Source organism: Plecotus auritus (genome assembly GCF_963455305.1).
Source record: "Plecotus auritus genome assembly, chromosome: 3".
NCBI lineage: Eukaryota > Metazoa > Chordata > Mammalia > Chiroptera > Vespertilionidae > Plecotus > Plecotus auritus.
In genome coordinates this window covers 171,138,125-171,159,079 of record NC_137772.1, presented here as the reverse complement: position 1 = coordinate 171,159,079, position 20,955 = coordinate 171,138,125, and the positions used below count along the sequence as shown (strand labels likewise).

The 20,955-nt window shown below is 37.4% G+C and overlaps 1 protein-coding gene across 1 annotated transcript; it reads left to right on the top strand.

Annotated features, from left to right (window-relative positions):
• Positions 1-6,970: 6,970 nt before the first annotated feature.
• LOC308245152 (olfactory receptor 6C2-like) lies at positions 6,971-7,903 on the top strand (the record flags this gene model as incomplete). Its single annotated transcript, XM_080661956.1, has 1 exon — positions 6,971-7,903. One exon carries the CDS (start codon positions 6,971-6,973, stop codon positions 7,901-7,903), a length of 933 nt encoding a protein of 310 aa, XP_080518082.1.
• Between the last annotated feature and the right edge of the window lie 13,052 nt (positions 7,904-20,955).

Genomic DNA, 20,955 nt, shown 5'->3' with positions numbered 1-20,955 from the left:
TTATTCCCAGGCCTGAGACAGAGCACATGCCAGAGGCAACCAATGCATGTGTCTCTCACTCACTTCCCACCCCTCCCTCACTTCCACTCTCTCAACAAATCAATGGGAAAATATTCTATGGTGAGGATTAACAAACAAACCAAAGGATGCAGAAAAAACAATAGTGTACTGGTCACTGATTAGTGCCCTCACACATTACAGTAAGTATTACAGCAGGTTATGGAGGGAAGATGAGGGGGCGGAGGAGGAAGTCAAAGGAGAGAGAGCTTTAACTTCCTATCTGCCAGGGACTTTGCCTGGACTATAGCAATCAACAATCACAAGGATTCCATGAGTTAAATATTATGGAGGAAACTGAACCCGAAGAGGAAAAGGGAAATGAGAACTCCACAGTCTAATTCCAGAGACTAAAATGCCTTTAAAACACAATTTTTTAAAAATAAGGCAAATATGATAGGCATTCTTACTTTATTTCCACAAACTTTTAAGGAACTCTTACTTTGCCCCTGGAGATAGGCTGGCTGCTTGGGACAAAACAATGTCAAAATAAGATTAGTTTGTACAGTTTGACAATTTAGTCATCAGAGGATAATAAATAATAATCATAGGCTACAATTGGAAGAGTAAGAAGAAAAGATACATCTTTCTTAAAAAGTTATAGATTCTTGGTGGAATTAATGCCTAAACTAAACTTAAAATAGGGATAGAGCACTTAGAGACTACAAGTAGAGAGATCTTTAAAAACAAAAGGACCAGCATCTGAGAATCTCCACAGGCAATTTTAAGCATCACCTTTAATGGAAACTGCTAGTAGATAAGTCTAGGGAAGCAAATTGAATCAGGAGAGATGACACCAGCAGCCCGACTCTATACGTCATGCTCTTAATCACTATGACATAGTGTCTCTTGCTGGTATATGGTATGAGCGAATGCAAGTACCCTAGTAGGAAAAAACAAGAAATGAGGAAAATTTTGTGAATTGATAGCAGAAATATTAGATAGTTCTTCATATGCTAACTAAGAAGCTTAATTTATATAAGGGCAAAAAGTGATTGAAAGAATTAAAATTAATGTTTCAGTTACAAAACTCCATTTCACTCTAAAAAAATAAATATTTTTATTAACATAATATCAGTCTTCCCTTCCTACCAAACTCCACCACCTCACTCTAGTGAATCATCTTCATGCCTCCCTCAACCCAGGTTAAGCTTGGTTCTGGAACAATTACATCCTTTCAATGTGATAAAAAGTAAAGGTGTCAGTATCCATCCTCTGTTCTGGTCCTCAAACATCTATTCATGTGCATCATAGCCTTGGATCTTTTGTTTCCCTTGCCCATGTTACACTTAAGACCTAGTAGTTCTCTGTATATAAGTTATGAGACACCAATAGTATTACTGTGGCAAATTGCAGTGCAGTAAAATTTGTCAAGTTTCTAAGGTTTGCCTTTAGTTTCACGTCACACTAGACAGGACAACACGCTTTTGCTAATTCTATACCAATCTTTACAATGGGAAGACTATGTCACTTTTTTTATTTATTTACAATTTTTATTTTTTTAATTTAATAAATCTTTATTGTTCAGAATATTACAGTTGTTCCTCTTTTTTGCCCTCGTAGCTCCCCTCCACCCGGTTCCCACCCCAACCTTTGCCCTTACCTCCCCCTCCACTGTCCTCATCCATAGGTGTACGCTTTTTGTCCAGTCTCTTCCCGCATCCCCCACACCCCTTTCCCCCCAAGAATTGTCAGTCCACTCCCTTTCTATGCCCCTGATTCTATTATATTCATCAGTTTATTCTGTTCATCAGGTTTTTTTTATTCACTTGATTTTTAGATTCACTTGTTGATAGATATGTATTCGTTGTACATAATTTTTATCTTTACCTTTTTCTTCTTTTTCCTCTTCTTAAAAAATACCTTTCAGCATTTCATATAATACTGGTTTGGTGGTGATGAACTCCTTTAGCTTTTTCTTATCTGTGAAGCTCTTTATCTGACCTTCACTTCTGAATGATAGCTTTGCTGGGTAGAGTAATCTTGGTTGTAGGTTCTTGCTCTTCATCACTTTGAATATTTCCTGCCACTACCTTCGGGTCTGCATAGTTTCTGTTGAGAAATCAGCTGACAATCGTATGGGTGCTCCCTTGTAGGAATTTAACTGTTTTTCTCTTGCTGCTTTTAATATTCTCTCTTTGTCTTTTGCCCTTGGCATTTTAATTATGATGTGTCTTGGTGTGCTCCTCTCTGGATTCCTTTTGTTTGGGATTCTGTGCACTTCTTGGACTTGTAAGTCTATTTCTTTCACCAGGTGGGGGACGTTTTCAGTCATTATTTCTTCAAATAGGTTTTCATTATCTTGCTCTCTCTCTTCTTCTGGCACCCCCATAATTCTGATGTTGGTATGCTTGAAGTTGTCCCAGAGGCTCCTTACACTATCTTTATATTTTTGGATTTTTTTTCTTTTTGCTTTTCCGGCTGAGTGTTTTTTGCTTCTTTGTATTTCAACTCTTTGATTTGATTCTTGCCGTCCTTTAGTCTGCTGTTAAGGCTCTGTATAATGTTTTTTATTTCAGTCAGTGTGTGTTTAATTTCTAGTTGGTCCTTTTTCATATCCTCGAGGTCTTGCTAAATTTATTGGCCTTTTCTAGGAAATTCTTGAAAAACATTATAACCGTGGTTTTGAACTCTATATCCAGTCGTTTGCTTTCCTCCATTTCTTTCATTTGTGATCTGTTTCTTTGTCTCTGCATTTTCGTTGCTTCCCTGAGTTGGTAGAGTAGCTTTGTGTGCTAGGTGACCTCTAGGGCACAGTGGCTCAGCCTCCCCAATTACCTAAGGTGGAAACTCTTGGTGCACCCCTTTGTGGACTGTGTTCTCAGCCTTGTTGTACTTAAGTCTTGATTGTTGTTGGTATCACTGGGAGGAATTGACCTCCAAGCCAATTGGCTGTGAGGAACAGCTGTGTCAACGCTGGGAAAACTTCTGTGCTAGAGACAGCCTTATGAGACAAGACTTACAAAATGCAAAAGCCTCTTTGCTCAGCTTGGATGGGGTGGAGTTTCAAGGAGGAGCAGACAGCCTTGGTTTCCCGTCAGCCATGCCCTATGAAGTCCCTGAGTCTCAGTGTCCTTCCGTAATCACTGCAAGCACCTCTGAGAGAGAGCCTCCCTCGAGTTTCACCCGCTGCCAGGCAGTCCAGTTTCTCCCCGAATGATTTGGGGTTCCCAGAAACTTGCCCAGAACTGGAGTTCAGCACAGTGGAGACCTTCTGTCTCCCTCCCACTTTAGAAAGCCAGGCGCACACTCAGTCTCCTGTGCATTCAGCAGTCAGTCATCTCTGCGTGTGTGCGCCTCCAGACCTCTGCCTTCCGCAGTTCCCGAGTCTCAGTGTGCTTTATTTTTTCCTAACAGTCCAGATACCCCCCGAATGAGTCTGGTTTCCCAGCGTCTAACCCAGGACTGGAGTTCAGTCCAGTCAGGAGCTTCTTTCTCCCTCCCACTTTAGAAAGCCAGCCGCACACTCAGTCTCCTGTGCATTCAGCAGTCAGTCATCTCTGCGTGTGTGCGCCTCCAGACCTCTGCCTTCCGCAGCTCCTGAGTCTCAGTGTGCTTTCTCTTTTCCTGACAGTCCAGATACCCCCCGAATGAGTCTGGTTTCCCAGCGTCTAACCCAGTACTGCAGTTCAGTCCAGTCGGGAGCTTCCTTCTCCCTCCCACTTTAGAAAGCCAGCCACTCACTCAGCCACACGTGCACACAGCCGCCCATCCTCTCTGCGTGCGAGACTTTGTACCTCAGCCTTTTGCAGCTCCTCTGAGTCTCAATGTGCTTTCCTCTTTTCTTCAAGTTGTAGAATTTCCACTCAGCCAGCTTTCCTGTGGTTCTGGATGGTGTCCGTTTTGTCTTTTAGTTATAGTTTTGATATTGTTGTGCGAAGCAGCAGTTTAGGTGTTTACTTATGCCTCCATCTTGGTTTCTCTTTGACTATGTGACATTCTAAGGCTTTTTTGCCTGAGTTAAAGGAGCAACTTCATTATTGTTCTCCTTAGATCTCTACAAGGAGAAGAAATTGCAGAAATCTATCTCATTTTTCTCTTTCTGCTATCCCCACTCCATGTTAGTGGAAGACAGTAAAGGTCCCCAAATATAGAGATCTTATTCAGAACCACTACATCGTCTAACCTATTCCTCAACTCTCTTATCCATTGATAAATAAATTTTATAAATTCTCTAAGGGTGAGAAATTTTGTTCTTACTCATTACTCTGAATAAAATATATATTGCCTGGAATAGTTCATTAACCTAAATGATTGATGCATTGAAACTCAAACCCACTAATGCATTCCTCTTTCTCCTCTTCTCAACTCTTACCTAAAGCCACATTAATTAACTTCCATTTAACTGAGAGGTAGACCTAGAGTTTCAGAGAAATACATAGTATAGGGTAAATGTCTGTTCTAAAATATCGTCCACACACAAAGGAGATAGTTAATCATATCTGGGCTTAGAAAAAATGATTCTGATTGCATTGATTTTAAAATACTGAATGGGAAAGCAAAGATATATGTTAACCATATAATAACATGTTTCTGCAATATTTCAGCTCTGAGATAAAGACACCGAGAGTAAAAGTAGTGTTGTGAGTGAGAGAATAAAAGGAAGAAATTAAAAAGAAAACAGAAATGGCAAGACATGCCAACAACTGAAAATGAGAGTCAAGAAAAAGAACAATAAACAATGTTTTTAAATGAGACTTATTGTTGGCAAGGAAGGGAACACAGTCATGAGTGCCACATGAAAAATCTTGAAATATGCACATCTAGAGGACTCTTTATAGGAAATTATAAGATAAAATAAGAACGCCCAATACTGAATAGTAATGAATGGTCCCCTAATTCCAGATGCAGTTGTACACATTTTATCTATGTAATCTAAATTTTTCATTATAACCCTAAGATGTACATATTATTTTATCTGAAGTTTGCACACATACACACACAAATAAAAGACACAAGATAAAGAAATTAATCAAATTGCTCAAGGACGATCGGATAGAAAAAAGGAAAAGTGTAAGATCAAACCATCTAAGTCTGATCTAGATGTCTAAGAATAAGTTGAAGTCAGAATAACATTTTCCTGCAGATATTAATGCAGGGATCATCAGCCTACTTGAAATCACCTCACTTACTAGAACTTCCTAGAGAGAGGGCAGAGTAAAAGAGATATTGCCTAGAAAAAAAAGTTCAGGTGAACCAACAAATTAGAAAAGGAAAAGGGGCTATGAAGGAGAATGGGAAAAAAATAGACAAAATGATAGGAAGAAATTCAGGATGTGAGGTGGTAGAAATGAAGCTGTAAAGACTTTCATAAGTTCACGGTTTATATGCAGAAGAGAACTTGAGTTAAATCAAGTCCAAAGTTTGCTTAATGATTGAAACAAGAGGGAGGCTAGTGGTGATGTTGGCTAGAGTAGTTTAAATGATGCAAAGACCTCATGACCTGATGTATAAGTGGTTAATAAGACAGAAAAAACAATTATTAAGTAGGTAAAATTTAAGAGAGAAAGTTGAAGTATGTTTGAGAAATTGCTAAACCTTGTTAAACCTGATATTGCTAAATGATATTTAAAATGGGTGGTAGTGTGTATTTCCAGCTGAAATAGGCTGACCCAAAACATTAAAAAATCAAGATAGTGCTCTTCAGCTCTATAAATATTCTTCAAATGTTCCCCTATTTGTCTGTCACAAATTTTGAAGTAAATATATACAATGAGAAGTAAAAATATGTCATTGTCAAATGTGTGTAGAAAGAAATAATGGAAAAACATAAATAAGAAAAAAATCAATATCAAAGCTCTGGTCTTAACTCTAATGCTTTGATGGGAAAAGGGCTCTCAAAATCTAGAGAATAATGAAACTATATGTGTACCACAGTTTTTTAATCCTCTCATCTGCTGATGGGCACTTAGGCTGTTTCCAAATCTTAGCTATTGTAAGTCGTGCTGTTTCTTGTTGGTGCTTCTGATTTCTTGGGATATATTTCTGGAAGTGGGATTACTGGGTCAAATGGGAGTTCCATATTTAATTTTCTGAGGAAAGAAAGCAGATAGTTAAAGGGAATTAGGGTTTTCACTGTCACAGGAAAGGAATTTAAAAGGATATTAATTAGCCAGAGTATACAGTTCCAGATTTCTGCTTGTAAGCTGGAGGAAATTTTCTTTGTAGCACTAGGATATCCTAAATAGGATAAAAATGTGTAATAAAGGTATTCTAACAGCAGAAGTAAAATATAGCCATGGGTAATATTAACAGTATAAAATACATATATTTAAAATAAATTTCCTGTGAGGAAAACCTCAAAAACATTGGATTGTAACATATTTTACTGAATCATTAAGAGCATGTATCCAATAAAACTATTTTAAACACACTTCAGAGAAACTCCATGTATGAGTTGAAACAGAATAAACTATGTGATATGCATTCATTGTTGGTTTAATTGCTAATACACATGTAAATTTTAGTGCAAGGATTTTATAGAAAAAGCCATTGTTAGTTTTTTTAGGGACTTTTCTGCTAGAAGCATTTCTGGAGTTAGGATGTAGGAGAAAGTGAAATAGTAGATCCAAAGCAACTTCTAGAAAGTAGGGGAAAGTAAGAATAGTAGATCCAAAAGCCATTTTTAGGACTTGCTTTCATTGATGTTAATAATATAATATGTCAAACCAACACCAATTACAGTTAAATTGTAATTACAAGCCACAGTGCAAATATGTAATTTAAATATGAACAGTCAGTTTATGTGACACAAAGAGATAATCAAACATTGGAATGTATCATATGCTTATTTCCACACTGATTTGGAATCACTCACTGATTTACTTCTTTTGAGGTTAGAAGATGACCAGGACTCTGGAGTTCCTCATATAAAGTCTTATTATTTGAAGCAGAATGGGCAAGATAATCAAGGATGAGAAACAAAACTACACTAACAACCTTCATCTTGCTGGGACTGACCGATGACACTCCACTGAAAATATTGCTTTCTATCTTTCTATTTCTTTCCTACATGTTGAGTATATCTGGAAACCTAACCATCATCACCCTCACTCTGATTGATTCCCACCTAAAAACACCTATGTATCTGTTCCTTCAAAATTTCTCCTTCTTAGAAATTTCTTTCACAACTGCCTGTGTTCCCAGATTCCTATATAGCCTATTATCTGGGGACAAGTCCATTACCTATAATGCTTGTTTCAGTCAACTCTTGTTTACAGACCTCTTTGCAGTAACGGAATTTTTTCTTCTGGCTGCCATGTCCTATGATCGCTACGTGGCCATCTGCAAACCCCTGCATTACACCACCATCATGAACAGCAGAGTCTGCAAGAACATCATTTTCTCCTGTTGGGTAGCAGCACTGATGATCATTCTCCCACCATACAGTCTGGGTTTGGGCGTGGAATTCTGTGATTCGAACGTCATTGATCATTTTCTCTGTGATGCATCTCCTCTCCTGAAGATCTCTTGCTCAGATACCTGGTTGATAGAACAGATGGTAATCGTGTGTGCTGTGTTGACATTCATCATGACCCTCATATGTGTGGTTCTTTCCTACATTTATATCGTCAGGACTATTCTAAGGTTTCCCTCTGCCCAGCAAAGGAAAAAGGCCTTTTCCACGTGTTCTTCCCACATGATTGTGGTTTCCATTACTTATGGAAGCTGCATCTTCATTTATGTCAAACCTTCAGCCAAGGATGAGGTAGCTATAAATAAACGTGTTACACTCCTTATTACTTCCATTTCACCCATGTTGAACCCCTTTATTTACACACTGAGAAACAAGCAAGTAAAACAAGCTTTCCATGACTCAATTAAAAAGATGGTATTCCTCTTATAGATGCAGAGGAAAAAAATGAGTCAGTGAATCCAATTAAAAGGAGAGATAAATAGGCCGAAAACCCCAAGCTTCTAATATTATGTGTCTTTGCATGACTTATTCTCCAGTCATATGGGCATTCTCACTTTGTTGTTAGACTTGTTTACTGTGAATCCTGACTATTCAAATTTTTACTCCCCATTAAAACTAAATTCTAAAGTATTTATGCTTACTATCTGGCAGAAATTTCTGTTTTGCCAAACATTTTGGTTGCTATCCCTTGAAACACAGTAGAACACATTTTTCTGCCATATTTGTACATTGTAAGATGTGACTATGTAGCCTATATTAAAGGTAACAGGATGGGTGTGGAAGCGCTGTGCACTGTTTCTAGACTTGCACTATGCAAATATTCAATAGTTGATCCACCATCCCTTTTCCCCACCTACTGGACATTGTAAGCTTCATGTTGATAATGAATGAGCTTGATCTTCTATCTCTGGTATAGTCTTCACCCAAAGGACAGGCTATCACAGCAAGTCTGATAAAGCTTCTCCTCTACTTCAACTCCAGTCAGTTGTCATCTGACTTGATAGATAAAGTATCACAGGGCTATCCTTGCCACTTACTAAGGAGCAATACTCAGAATTAGTTCTAGTACAATTATGACCCATCCTCAAGTATTGTTAGAAATACATTCTGTCAACATTTTTAATATGCTTTTATTTTTATTTTTTAATATTACTGATTTCAGATATCTGAAAGGAGATGCAGGGAGAGAAACGTCAATGATGAAAGAGAATCATTGACCAGGTGCCTCTTGCGCGCCTCCCACTAGGGATGGAGCCCATAATACTGGCATGTGACCTGACCAGGAATGAAACTGTAACCTCCTAGCTCATGGGTCAATGCTCAACCGTTAGCCACACTACTCAGGCCATATTGTTAAATTTTATGGTATAGATATTATATCTTGACTATTGGCATACTCCTACTCAGGCAACCATAAATTCAAACCTGGCCCAGGACAATCATATAAGGAAAAATTGTATTAAAAATAATATACACAAGTTTGTAATACAACCAACCCTTCTTCAAATCTCCTGTCTTATAAACCTTTCCAGTGAAGTTCCTCTGTTACTTCCTCTCATATGCACTGTGAGGTAGAAATTAGTTAAACAAAATTTTACCTATTTAATATTTCTTAAATATATTTTTATTGATTTTAGTCAGGAAGAGAGAGGAGGAGATAGAAACATCAATGATGAGAAAGAATCATTGATAGGCTGCCTCCAACACTCCCCCTACTGGGATCTAGCCCACAACCAGGCATGTGTTCTTAAGCAGAATGAAACCCGGGATTGTCCATCAACAGGTCAATACTCTATCCACTGAGCCAAACCAGCTAGGGCTAGCTATTTAATATTTTTTAAGCACTGTTCAAAATAACCAGTGTTTACATTACCCTTTTCACTTTCTGATGAGTCTATCACTTTGAGAACATTATGGGGGTGGTGGAGGGGAATGGCTATGTAATATTTGGTTTTCCTTGACCTTTTATGTACATTGGTAGAAGTAAAGTATGTGACTTTATCAAAAGAAGTATATTGAAGATTCCCCACAAAGGTTTGTTCATAAAATATTGTTCCTGCTGTCAATCTCTTTCAGATTCCATGAGCTTAACTCAGGGAGTAAATTTAGCTCCCATGTACACAAATTTGCTATTTTATAGCGCCATATCCAATACATCTGAATTCTTACAGGCTAGGATAAATGGAATAAATCTGAAAATGAGTATGTGGAGCAAAAGTAGCTTTCTGACACCCAACAATTGATATTTCACTATTAATTCTTTGGTGACATCCTAATAAATAATCTATTTTCATATTATGCTGAACAAGTGTGTTTCTGTGGAGGTCTTTCAAATACAAAACTTCAAATAAATACCTTGCAGCCATTTTAAAGAAGAGTTTTTAATATATGCAAACACATAAATTATTTTTAAAAGTAATGAAGCATTCATAAATTAAGAACTATACCCAGGAATTTTTATGCTAAAGCTTATGTTTAGTTCTCTGTGTTTATAAAGCTAAAATATAGAATTTTATGTTTTACTTTTATAAATTGCTCCTAGATTTTAAATATGCTTAATGAATATGTTCATGGATATACAAAATGTGTGGATGTACATATTCAAAATACTAGCAAGAGCTATCTCTATACTATGTATGATTTTACAAGTGTTTTCTTTTTTATTATCAGATTTATTTTTTTACAATCAGAACCAAGTATTTATAAAAATTAATGAATAAGGAAAATAACTCACTATTAATTTTAAAAGACCTATGGTGATATTGATTGCATATCTTCTGTTTCTGATGCTCATGTCTACATCTGTCCCCAAGAACACAGTCCCCACTGCTGCCTTTAAGACATTTCTTATGCCCACAGTTATTTAGAAATTAGATTTATTGGGGAGTTTTCAATCAGAGTCACCAAGGATATGAGTATTTATTTACTTATTTACGGACTGAGTACATTTTTTTTAAATGTGCCAATGTGCCAAAGGCACCATATCTTCAAATTCTCTAAAAACCAAAAAGAGGTCCTACACACACTAACTTTTTTACCCCTTTTTTCTTTTCATTTTTTATTTAAATTTATTGGGGTGACAGTGATTAATAAGATTATATAGGTTTCAAGTGCACATTTCTATAAAATGTGATCTGTATGTTGCATTGTGTGCCCACCAGCCAAAACAAAATCATCTTCCATCACCATATATTTGTCCCTTTACTACCCCACGCACACCTCCTTTTCCTCTAGTAACCACCATACTGTTGTCTGTGTCTGTGAGTTTTTGTTTGTTTCTCTGGTTTGTTCACTTGTTGCTTTCAGTATTATATCACACATATGAGGGAAATATTTTGGTACTTGACTCTATCTGACTTAATATACTTAACATGATATTCTCAAGATCCATTCATGTTGTCACAAATGGCAGTATTTTACCTTTCCCTATGCCTGAGTAGTAATCCATTGTGTATATGTACCACATCATCTTTATCCAATCATCTGTCAAAAAATACTTTGGTTGTTTCCATGTCTTGGCCATCGTGAATAATGCTGCAATGAACAGGGGGATGCATATGTCTTTGCAAACAAATGCTTTCAAGTTTTTGGGGTAGATATCCAGAAGAAGAAATTCTGGATCATATGGTAACTCTACCCTTAATTTTTTTAGAAAATGCACTGTTTTTCCATTGTGGCTATTCCAGTTTACATTCAGCAATGAGCAAAGGTTCCTTTTTCTCCACAACCTCACCAACACTTGTTATTACTTGCCTTGATGATAATAAACATCTAACAAATGGCTATTATGTGAGCTGGTATCTCATTGTAGTTTTGATTTGCATTTCCCTGATAACTAGTGAAGTTGAGCATGTTTTCATATATCTGTTGGCCATTTGTATGACTTCTTAGAAGTGTCTGTCAGGTCCTCGGCCCATTTAATAATTGGACTATTTTTTTTGCTTTTTTGTTTAGCATTTTACTTAAAGGGAGTACAAGAAAATATTGCTCAGATTTAAAGTGAGATCAAGATCTTGTTGAGAGAGTCTGTAAAAGATTTTAGAGATAGAGAAATCCTGCCTGTGAGGTTGAGTAAGGTTTCAAAAAAATATGTGACTGGCCGTGCTCCTACCTATCTCCACTGACACATTCTGGTCAGTTTTTGTCATCCTGAGGAATTTGGGGATTAAGTGACTATCAAGACTATGATTGTCAGAAGAGTTAGTATTGTCTTTGTTGTTTATTATCTACATAAATTATACAATGATGTTTTGCTTCTGAAAACTAAGGTGTTGTGATATTTTGTTTAAAATTCCTTAATAAATTAAGACAAATAATTGTTGTTATTATTGTTGTTAATTCCCTCTGTGTACATTGCTTTTCAAAGAGATTAGAAGGAGGACATACAGAAGGCCAAGAGACATATGAAATATGCTCAAAGTCACTAATCATCTGAGAGCTGCAAATCAAAACAACAAGGAGGTACCCTCTCACACCTGTAAGAATGGCTATTATCAACAAATGTACAAATGACAAGCGTTGGCGAAGATGTGGAGAAAAAGGAACCCTCGTGAACTGCTGGTGAAAATGCAGACTGGTGCAGCCACTGTGGGAACAGTATGGAGTTTCCTCAAAAAACTAAAAATGGAACTCCCATTTGACCCAGTGCTTCCACTTCTAGGGATATATCCCAAGAAATCAGAAATACCACTCAGAAAAGATATATGCAACCCTATGTTCATAGCAGCACAATTTACAATAGCTAAGATTTGGAAACAGCCTAAGTGCCCACCCCAGATGAGTGGATTAGAAAACAGTGGTACATCTACACAATGGAATACTACACTGCTGTAAAAAGGAAGGAACTCCTGACATTTGCAACAGCATGGAGGAAACTAGAAATCATTATACTAAGCAAAATAAGTCAGTTGGAGAAAGTTAATATCACATGATCTCACTCATTTGTGTAATATAATGAACAACATAAACTGATGAACAAAAACAGATCCAGAGACAGAGAGGCATCTTTAGACCATCAAACCTCACAGGGAAGGTATGGGAGGGTGGCAGTAAGGGGGAGAGATCAACCAAAGGACTTGTATGCATGCATATAAGCCTAACCAATGGACACAGACAACCGGGGGATGAGGGCATGAGTGGATGGATTGGGGGCAATAGGGAGATAAGGACACATATGTAATACCTTAATCAATAATATAAAATAAAAATTTACAGATTTTTAAAAAAAGAAGACATATGTAATATTTTAAACAAACAAATTAATTAATAAAATGACCATAATACCCTAATCAATCTATACATTCAGTGCAATCCCCATTAAAATATCAATGGCATATTGGACAGATCTGTAACAAATACGCCAAATATGTATATGGAACCAAAAAAGACCCCAAATAGCTGCAGCCTGCTTAAGAGAGAAGAACAAAGTTAGGGGGATCACAATAACAAATATCATGTTATACCATAAAAATATGATACTCAAAATAGCCTGGTACTGGCACAAAAACTGGCATATAGATCATTGGAACAGAGCAGAGAACCCAGAAGTCCACACAAGCCATTATGCTCAACTAATATTTGACAAAGGAGGAAAGAGCATAAAATAAAGACAATCTCTTCAATAAATGGTGTTGGAAAAATTGGACAGGTACCTGCGACTTACACCATAAAAAAGAATGAACTCAAAATGGATAAAAGACTTAAATATTAATATGAAACCATAAAAATCCTAGAAAAAACCATAGGCAGCAAAATCTCAGACATCTCCCCTAGCAATAGGTTTCCAGATATATGTCCAAGGCAAGAGAAACAGAGGAAAAAATAAACAGGACTACATCCAAACAAAAAGCTCCCACACAGCAATAGAAACCACAACAAAATGAAAAAGGAGCCCACTGCATGGGAGAACATATTTGCCAATGATATATCTGGTAAGGGGTTAATTTCCAAAGTATGTAAGGAACTCATACAACTTAACATCAGGAAGACAAACATTCTAATTTAAAAATGAGCAAAGGACATAAATAGACACTTCTCCAAAGTTGACATACAGATGGCAAGGAAACATATGAAAAAATGCTCAAATCACTAATCATCACATAGATGCAAATTTAAACAACAATGAGGTATCACCTCACACTTGTCAGAATGGCTACCATCAACAAGACAACAAATAACAAGTGCTGGCAAGGTTATGGAGAAAAGCAAACCCTAGTACACTGCTGGTGGGAATCCAGACTGGTGCAGCCATTATGGAAAATGGTATGGAGTTTCCTCAAAAAATTAAAAATGCAATTGCCATTTGAGCCAGTGATCCCACTTCTAGGAATATATCCTAAGAAACCCAAAACAACAATCAGAAAGAATATATGCACCCCTATGTTTATAGCAGTGCAACTTAAAATAGCTAAAATCTAGAAACAGCCCATGTGCCCATCAGTAGATAAGTGGATTAAAAATGGTGTACATTTACACCATGGAATATTATGCAGCTGGAAAAAAGGGATTTCTTACACTTTGAGACAGCATGAATAGACCTGGAGAATATTGTGCTAAGTGAAATAAGCCAGTCAGAGAATGACAAGTGTCACATGATCTCACTCATATGTGGAATCTAGTGAACACAATAAACTGATGAACCATATAGATCCAGAGACACAGAAGCATGGAACAGAGTGATGATTCTCAGAGAGAAGGTAGGGGCTATTGGGGGGAAGAGAGGAGTGATAAACCAAAGAACTTATATGCATATATGCATAACCCATGGACACAGACAATAGTGTGATGAAGGTCTGGAGGGTGGGCAGGGCGAAGTAGAGAGGGTCAATGGGGAAAAAGAGGAGGACATCGATAATACTTTCAATAATAAAGGTAAATTTTTTAAAAAAGAGGACTGCTATTCAGTATCTGATAGATATTGAACTGACTAATATCCAATAATGCCCTAAAACTATGATCTTTAGGGTATGTTTTCTACTGAATACAAACCTACAGCTACTGTTTCACTTCACAGTGTCTGGAGTTTAGGCAAAAGTACATAGCCAAGTCAAATGCCTGTGCATTTTCCTGCATAATTAAATAATTTATTTATAGCTATTTTCTACAGCTATTATACTCATTAAGTCACTCTTCTGATTTATTTCTAAAATTTGGAAGACTTTTATCAATAATTTATTTGTGTAACCTCCTGGCCACTCTCCTACTATCCTTCCCCTGAGGTTGAAAACAGACTTACCCGAAAGGTGGATTGTGAACTACAATATTCCCACTCCTGTTTTATATTGGGGGGTTTTCTACAGATAGACAGATGTCTAACTGTTCAAATTCATGAAACAAGAGTCTGCCCCAGTGGTGGGGTAGAGTTGGGTTTCTAGAACTGTCTATCTGAGACATAATGGCTAACTCGGGAGGTTCTTATCAGGATGTTCAAAGCCACGTTTTAAATATTTCTAGCTATAATAAAATTGGTATTTTAATCTCCATTTACTTGTCTACTTTTTGCTCTCTTCTTGACTCAAAACTCAAGCAAGGAGAAGTGTGAAATTCCTTCAGGTCCCACAGTGCCAATAGTGACACAGAGAGACCCAAACATGGTGTTGTATATCATGCGGAATTATACATTGGAAGCAAAATGTGGCAATACACTTCAAAATTCTAGTAGGTAAGTGGGTTTTACATCAGAAATTCCTCTTGTGATCATTTAAACAGGAAAAAAATGATGTTTATTAAAAATGAGATTTTTAATATATAAATATTAATAATGAAATTTGGGAAGCTTTATTAGATAATGGCTTACACATAAAAAGAGTACAATACAGATTATGATACAAACTTATATTTTTACCCTGGGAAAGTGTGTACAGTTGTCGGACTAGAAATTGTGTCTATAATACTTTCAAGATTTTTTTTACATATATTTTATTGATGTTTTACAGAGAGGAAGGGAGAGGGATAGAGAGCTAGAAACATCGATGAGAGAGAAACATCGATCAGCTGCCTCCGGCACACCTCCCACTGGGGATGTGCCTGCAACCAAGGTACATGCCCTTGACCGGAATCGAACCCGGGACCTTTCAGTCCGCAGGTCGAAGCTCTATCCACTGAGCGAAACCGGTTTCGGCAAGATATTTTTTTTTATAGAAAAAGCAGACAGAGCAATTTTGTTGTCTTTTGTTAACACTTTGTTAGAGTAGCCAGAAATCTTTTCACCATACAATTATTGTTCTGCACTTGGAATGTGTCTCTTGTAATTGTTGCATCTTATTGTCTCCAAGGACATTATTCCCACTGCTCCCTCTAGTTATTTTGCCAAAATTCAGTGCATGTTAAAATCATTAGTCATGTTTGAACTTGGTCATGAAGGGCCCTTTACTTATCCACACAGAGGGCCCCTGTACATCCATAAGAGTCTGAGATTATAAAAGTCATCTTAATCTTTCTTCACTGTGTAAAAATCTTTCCCAGAGAAATCAGAAATCACCTCTTTCAAAATCTTCTTTAAAAATTACCTTATATTTCTCAGACATTCAAAATACATGACTTTTTGTTTCAGCTGTCCAATATAAGAAATTGTTCTCTAGGTTTAAAGGGAAATAGAATCTTTAGTAAGAGGCTTTTGGCACTTTCTATGAGAAAACAATTATCCGTGAATGTGTATTTCTTCATGAGAGGAGCATTTGGGCACATTAACTGACCCCACTTATAGTTTCAGTTTCACCTTCGGGATTACCAGGTTACACATTCAACGGAAGCCAGGATTACCTTCCATAAGAGTAAGTATGTTTTTGTTTGGCAATTCAGTTTCTTTCATCATTCAAAGTTCTAGTTCCTTAGTCCTAGAAAATATGACTAATCTGCTTAAAAATCAGAGATGGCAATATTGGGTATCTCTGAAAAATAAAATAGTTATTTCTAATGCTAATTTGTATTATAAAAAAGAAATCTGAAGGGATTATACTTATTTGAAATATTTATTACATGCATCATTAGAGAGGGGTCAGTACCTGCTCACTCTTTATCTTTAATATCTGTAGCACTACCTGTCATATCATAGATTCTCAATAAATACCTTCTGAATGAATGCATGAGTATTCATAGCAACATTATACACATTATTATTAGAAATGTTGTTAGTAGAGATCAATGATTTCATCATATTTGAAAATATTCCTTTACATATAAGAAATAGAAAATTCACCTGAATGAAAGTGGTCTACCAGAACATTCACTTAAATATTGCTATCACATGAGGTAAGTATTGGTGATTGGAAAGGGAGAAGAGTTTGGAATGTGGACAATGCTCTGAGTTAAAATGCCACAGTGAAGTATTGAGAGCTTAAGAATTTTCTGTTTGGTTCAAAAGGGCAATTCCTATATGACAGTATCTAAAAAGATACCTGACTAACAGCTAATTATATCTCCCTCTCAGACTAGATTAGTGCTCCTTTTCTGCAGAGATGCCTGTAAACCATAGGTAATTCTCTGTCTCCAGCACTCTAATGCTGTTATTTGTTACTGCCTTGATTGAAACCATTTGCCTCAATTCAACTGACATTAGGAAAACACACCTGTAGCTTTCATGTGGGGTAGGATTGCTAGAAATATGTGAAGCCATTAATATACCAAACTAATTAAATTTCTCATGGAAAATTCCTTTCTCTTTGAAATGCAGAGAAACCAAAGACATAGACTCTTTACAGCTATTTACAAACGGAAATATCTGCCCATGTGATTAAGTGTTAATGGGGGTTGAGAAAGAAATGTGAAGTACCTATTGGCTCATGTTCAAAATTGCAGTCTCTAAACTCTGCCCTTAGTATTTCTTCACAGGACATTGAACAGGTTATAAGAGGCACCAAAATTCACAAGCTTTATAAAGAATGCAGGAACTCTCCTAGTCATTGTCGCTCAGCGGTTAGAGTGAAGAGTCTGGGGTTTGAATCCTGGTGAAGGGTGGTATCTGGGTTGCAGGTTCATACCAGGCCTGAGACAGAGCACAGGCCAGAGGCAACCAATGCATGTGTCTCTCACTCACTTCCCACCCCTCCCTCACTTCCACTCTCTCAACAAATCAATGGGAAAATATTCTATGGTGAGGATTAACAAACAAACAAAAGGATGCAGAAAAAACAATAGTGTACTGTCACTGATTAGTGCCCTCACACATTACAATAAGCATTACAGAAGGTTATGGGGGGGAAGTAGGCAGAGGAGGAAGTCAAAGGAGTGAGAGCTTTAACTTCCTATCTGCCAGGGACTTTGCCTGGAATATAGCAATCAACAATCACATGGATTCCATGAACTAAATATTATGGAGGAAACTAAAACCGAAGAGGAAAAGGGAAATGAGAACTCCACAGTCTAATTCCAGAGACTAAAATACCTTTAAAACACATTTTAAAGAAAAAAAAGCAAATATAATAGTCATTCTTACTTTATTTCCACAAACTTTTAAGGAACTCTTATTTTGCCTCTGGAAATAAGCTGGCTGCTTGGGACAAAACAATGTCAAAATAAGATATGTTTATACAGTTTGACAATTTAGTCATCAGAGATAATAAATAATAATCATAGGCTACAATAGGAAGAGTAAGAAGAAAAGATACATCTTTCTTAAAAAGTTATAGATTCTTGGTGGAATTAATGCCTAACCTAAAACTTAAAATAGGGATAGAGCACTTAGAGACTACCAGTATAGAGATCTTTAAAAACAAAAGGACCAGCATCTGAGAATCTCCACAGGCAATTTTAAGCATCACCTTTAATGGAAACCGCTAGTAGATAAGTCTAGGGAAGCAAATTGAATCAGGAGAGATGACACCAGCAGCCCGACTCTATATGTCATACTCTTAATCACTATGATATAGTGTCTCTTGCCGGTATATGGTATGAGCCAATGCAAGTACCCTAGTAGGAAAAAAACAAGAAATGAGGGAAATTTTGTGGACTGATAGCAGAAATATTAGAAAGCTCTTCATATGCTAACTAAGAAGCTTAATTTTTATAATGAGGGCAAAAAAGAGTGATTGAAAGAATTAAAATTAATGTTTCAGTTACAAAACTCCATTTCACTCTAAAAAAATAAATATTTTTATTAACATAATATCAGTCTTCCCTTCCTACCAAACTCCACCACCTCACTCTAGTGAATCATCTTCATGCCTCCCTCAACCCAGGTTCAGCTTGGTTCTGGAACAATTACATCATTTCAATGTGATAAAAAGTAAAGATATCAGTATCCATCCTCTGTTCTGGTCCTCAAACAACTATTCATGTGCATCACAGCCTTGGATCTTTTGTTTCCCTTGCCCATATTACTCTTATGACCTAGTAGTCCTCTGTATATAAGTTATAAGACACCAATAGTATTACTGTGGCAAATTGCAGTGCAGGAAAATTTGTCGAGTATCTAAGCTTTGCCTTTAGTTTCACGTCATACTAGACAGGACAACACCCTTTTGCTAATTCTATACCAATCTTTACAATGGGAAGACTATGTGACTTTTTTTTTATTTACAAATTTTTTTTTAATTTAAAAAATCTTTATTGTTCAGATTATTACAATTGTTCCTCTTTTTTGTCCCAGTAGCTCCCCTCCACCCGGTTCTCACCCCAACCTTTGCCCTTACCTCCCCACCACTGTCCTCATCCATAGGTGTACGCTTTTTGTCCAGTCTCTTCCAGCACCTCCCACACCCCTTTCCCCCGAGAATTGTCAGTCCACTCCCTTTCTATGCCCCTGATTCTATTATATTCATCAGTTTATTCTGTTCATCAGATTTTTTTTCACTTGATTTTTAGATTCACTTGTTGATAGATATGTATTTGTTGTTCATAATTTTTATCTTTACTATTTTCTTCTTCTTCCTCTTCTTAAAGAATACCTTTCAGCATTTCATATAATACTGGTTTGGTGGTGATGAACTCCTTTAGCTTTTCCTTATCTGTGAAGCTCTTTATCTGCCCTTCAATTTTGAATGATAGCTTTGCTGGGTAGAGTAATCTGGGTTGTAGGTTCTTGCTCTTCATCACTTTGAATATTTCTTGCCACTACCTTCGGTTTGCATAGTTTCTGTTGAGAAATTAGCTGACAATCATATGGGTGCTCCCTTATAGGTAATTAACTATTTTTCTCTTGCTGCTTTTAATATATTCTCTTTGTCTTTTGCTCTTGGCATTTTAATTATGATGTATCTTGGTGTGGTCCTCTCTGGATTCCTTTTGTTTGGGGTTCTGTGCACTTCCTGGACTTGTAAGTCTATTTTTTTCACCAGGTGGGGGACGTTTTCAGTCATTATTTCTTCAAATAGGTTTTCAATATCTTGCTCTCTCTCTTCTTCTGGCACCCCCATAATTCAGATGTTGGTACGCTTGAGGTTGTCCCAGAGGCTCCTTACACTATCTTCATATTTTTGGATTCTTTTTCTTTTTGCTTTCCCGGCTGTGTGTTTTTTGCTTCTTTGTATTTCAACTCTTTGACTTGATTCTTGTGGTCCTCTAGTCTGCTGTTAAGTGTCTGTATAATATTTTTTTATTTCAGTCACTGTATGTTTAATTTCCAGTTGGTCCTTTTTCATATCCTCGAGGTCTTGCTAAATTTATTGGCCTTTTCTAGGAAATTCTTGAAAAACATTATAACCGTGATTTTGAACTCTATATCCAGTCATTTGCTTTCCTCCATTTCTTTCATTTGTGATCTGTTTCTTTGTCTCTGCATTTTCGATGCTTCCCTGAGTTGGTAGAGTAGCTTTGTGTGCTAGGTGACCTCTAGGGCACAGTGGCTCAGCCTCCCCAATTACCTGAGGTGGACACTCTTGGTGCACTCCTTTGTGGACTGCATGCTCAGCGTTGTTGTTGTTAAGCCTTGATTGTTGTTGGTATCACTGGGAGGAATTGACCTCCAGGCCTATTGGCTGTGAGGATCAGCTGTGTCTATGCTGGGAAAATTTCAGTGCTGGAGACAGCCTTATGAGACAACACTTGCAAAATTGCAAAAGCCTCTTTGCTCAGCTTGGATGGGGCAGAGATTCAGGGAGGAGCAGATCCTTGGTTTCCCGTCAGCCTTGCCCTATGAGGCCCCTGAGTTTCAGTGTCCTTCATTAATCACTGCAAGCACCTCTGAGAGAGAGCCACCCTCAAGTGTCACCTGCAGCCAGACAGTCCAGTTTCTCCCCGAATAAGTCGGGGTTCCCAGAAACTTGACCAGAACTGGAGTTCAGCGCAGTCAGGAGCTTCTGTCTCCCTCCCACTTTAGAAAGCCAGCCACACACTCAGTCTCCTGTGCATTCAGCAGTCAGTCATCTCTGCATGTGTGCACCTCCATACATCTGCCTTCCGCAGCTCCCGAGTCTCAGTGTGCTTCTTTTTTCCTGACAGTCCAGATACCCCCCGAATGAGTCTGGTTTCCCAGCGTCTACCCTGGGACTGGAGTTCAGTCCAGTAGGGAGCTTCCTTCTCCCTCCCACTTTAGAAAGCCAGCCACT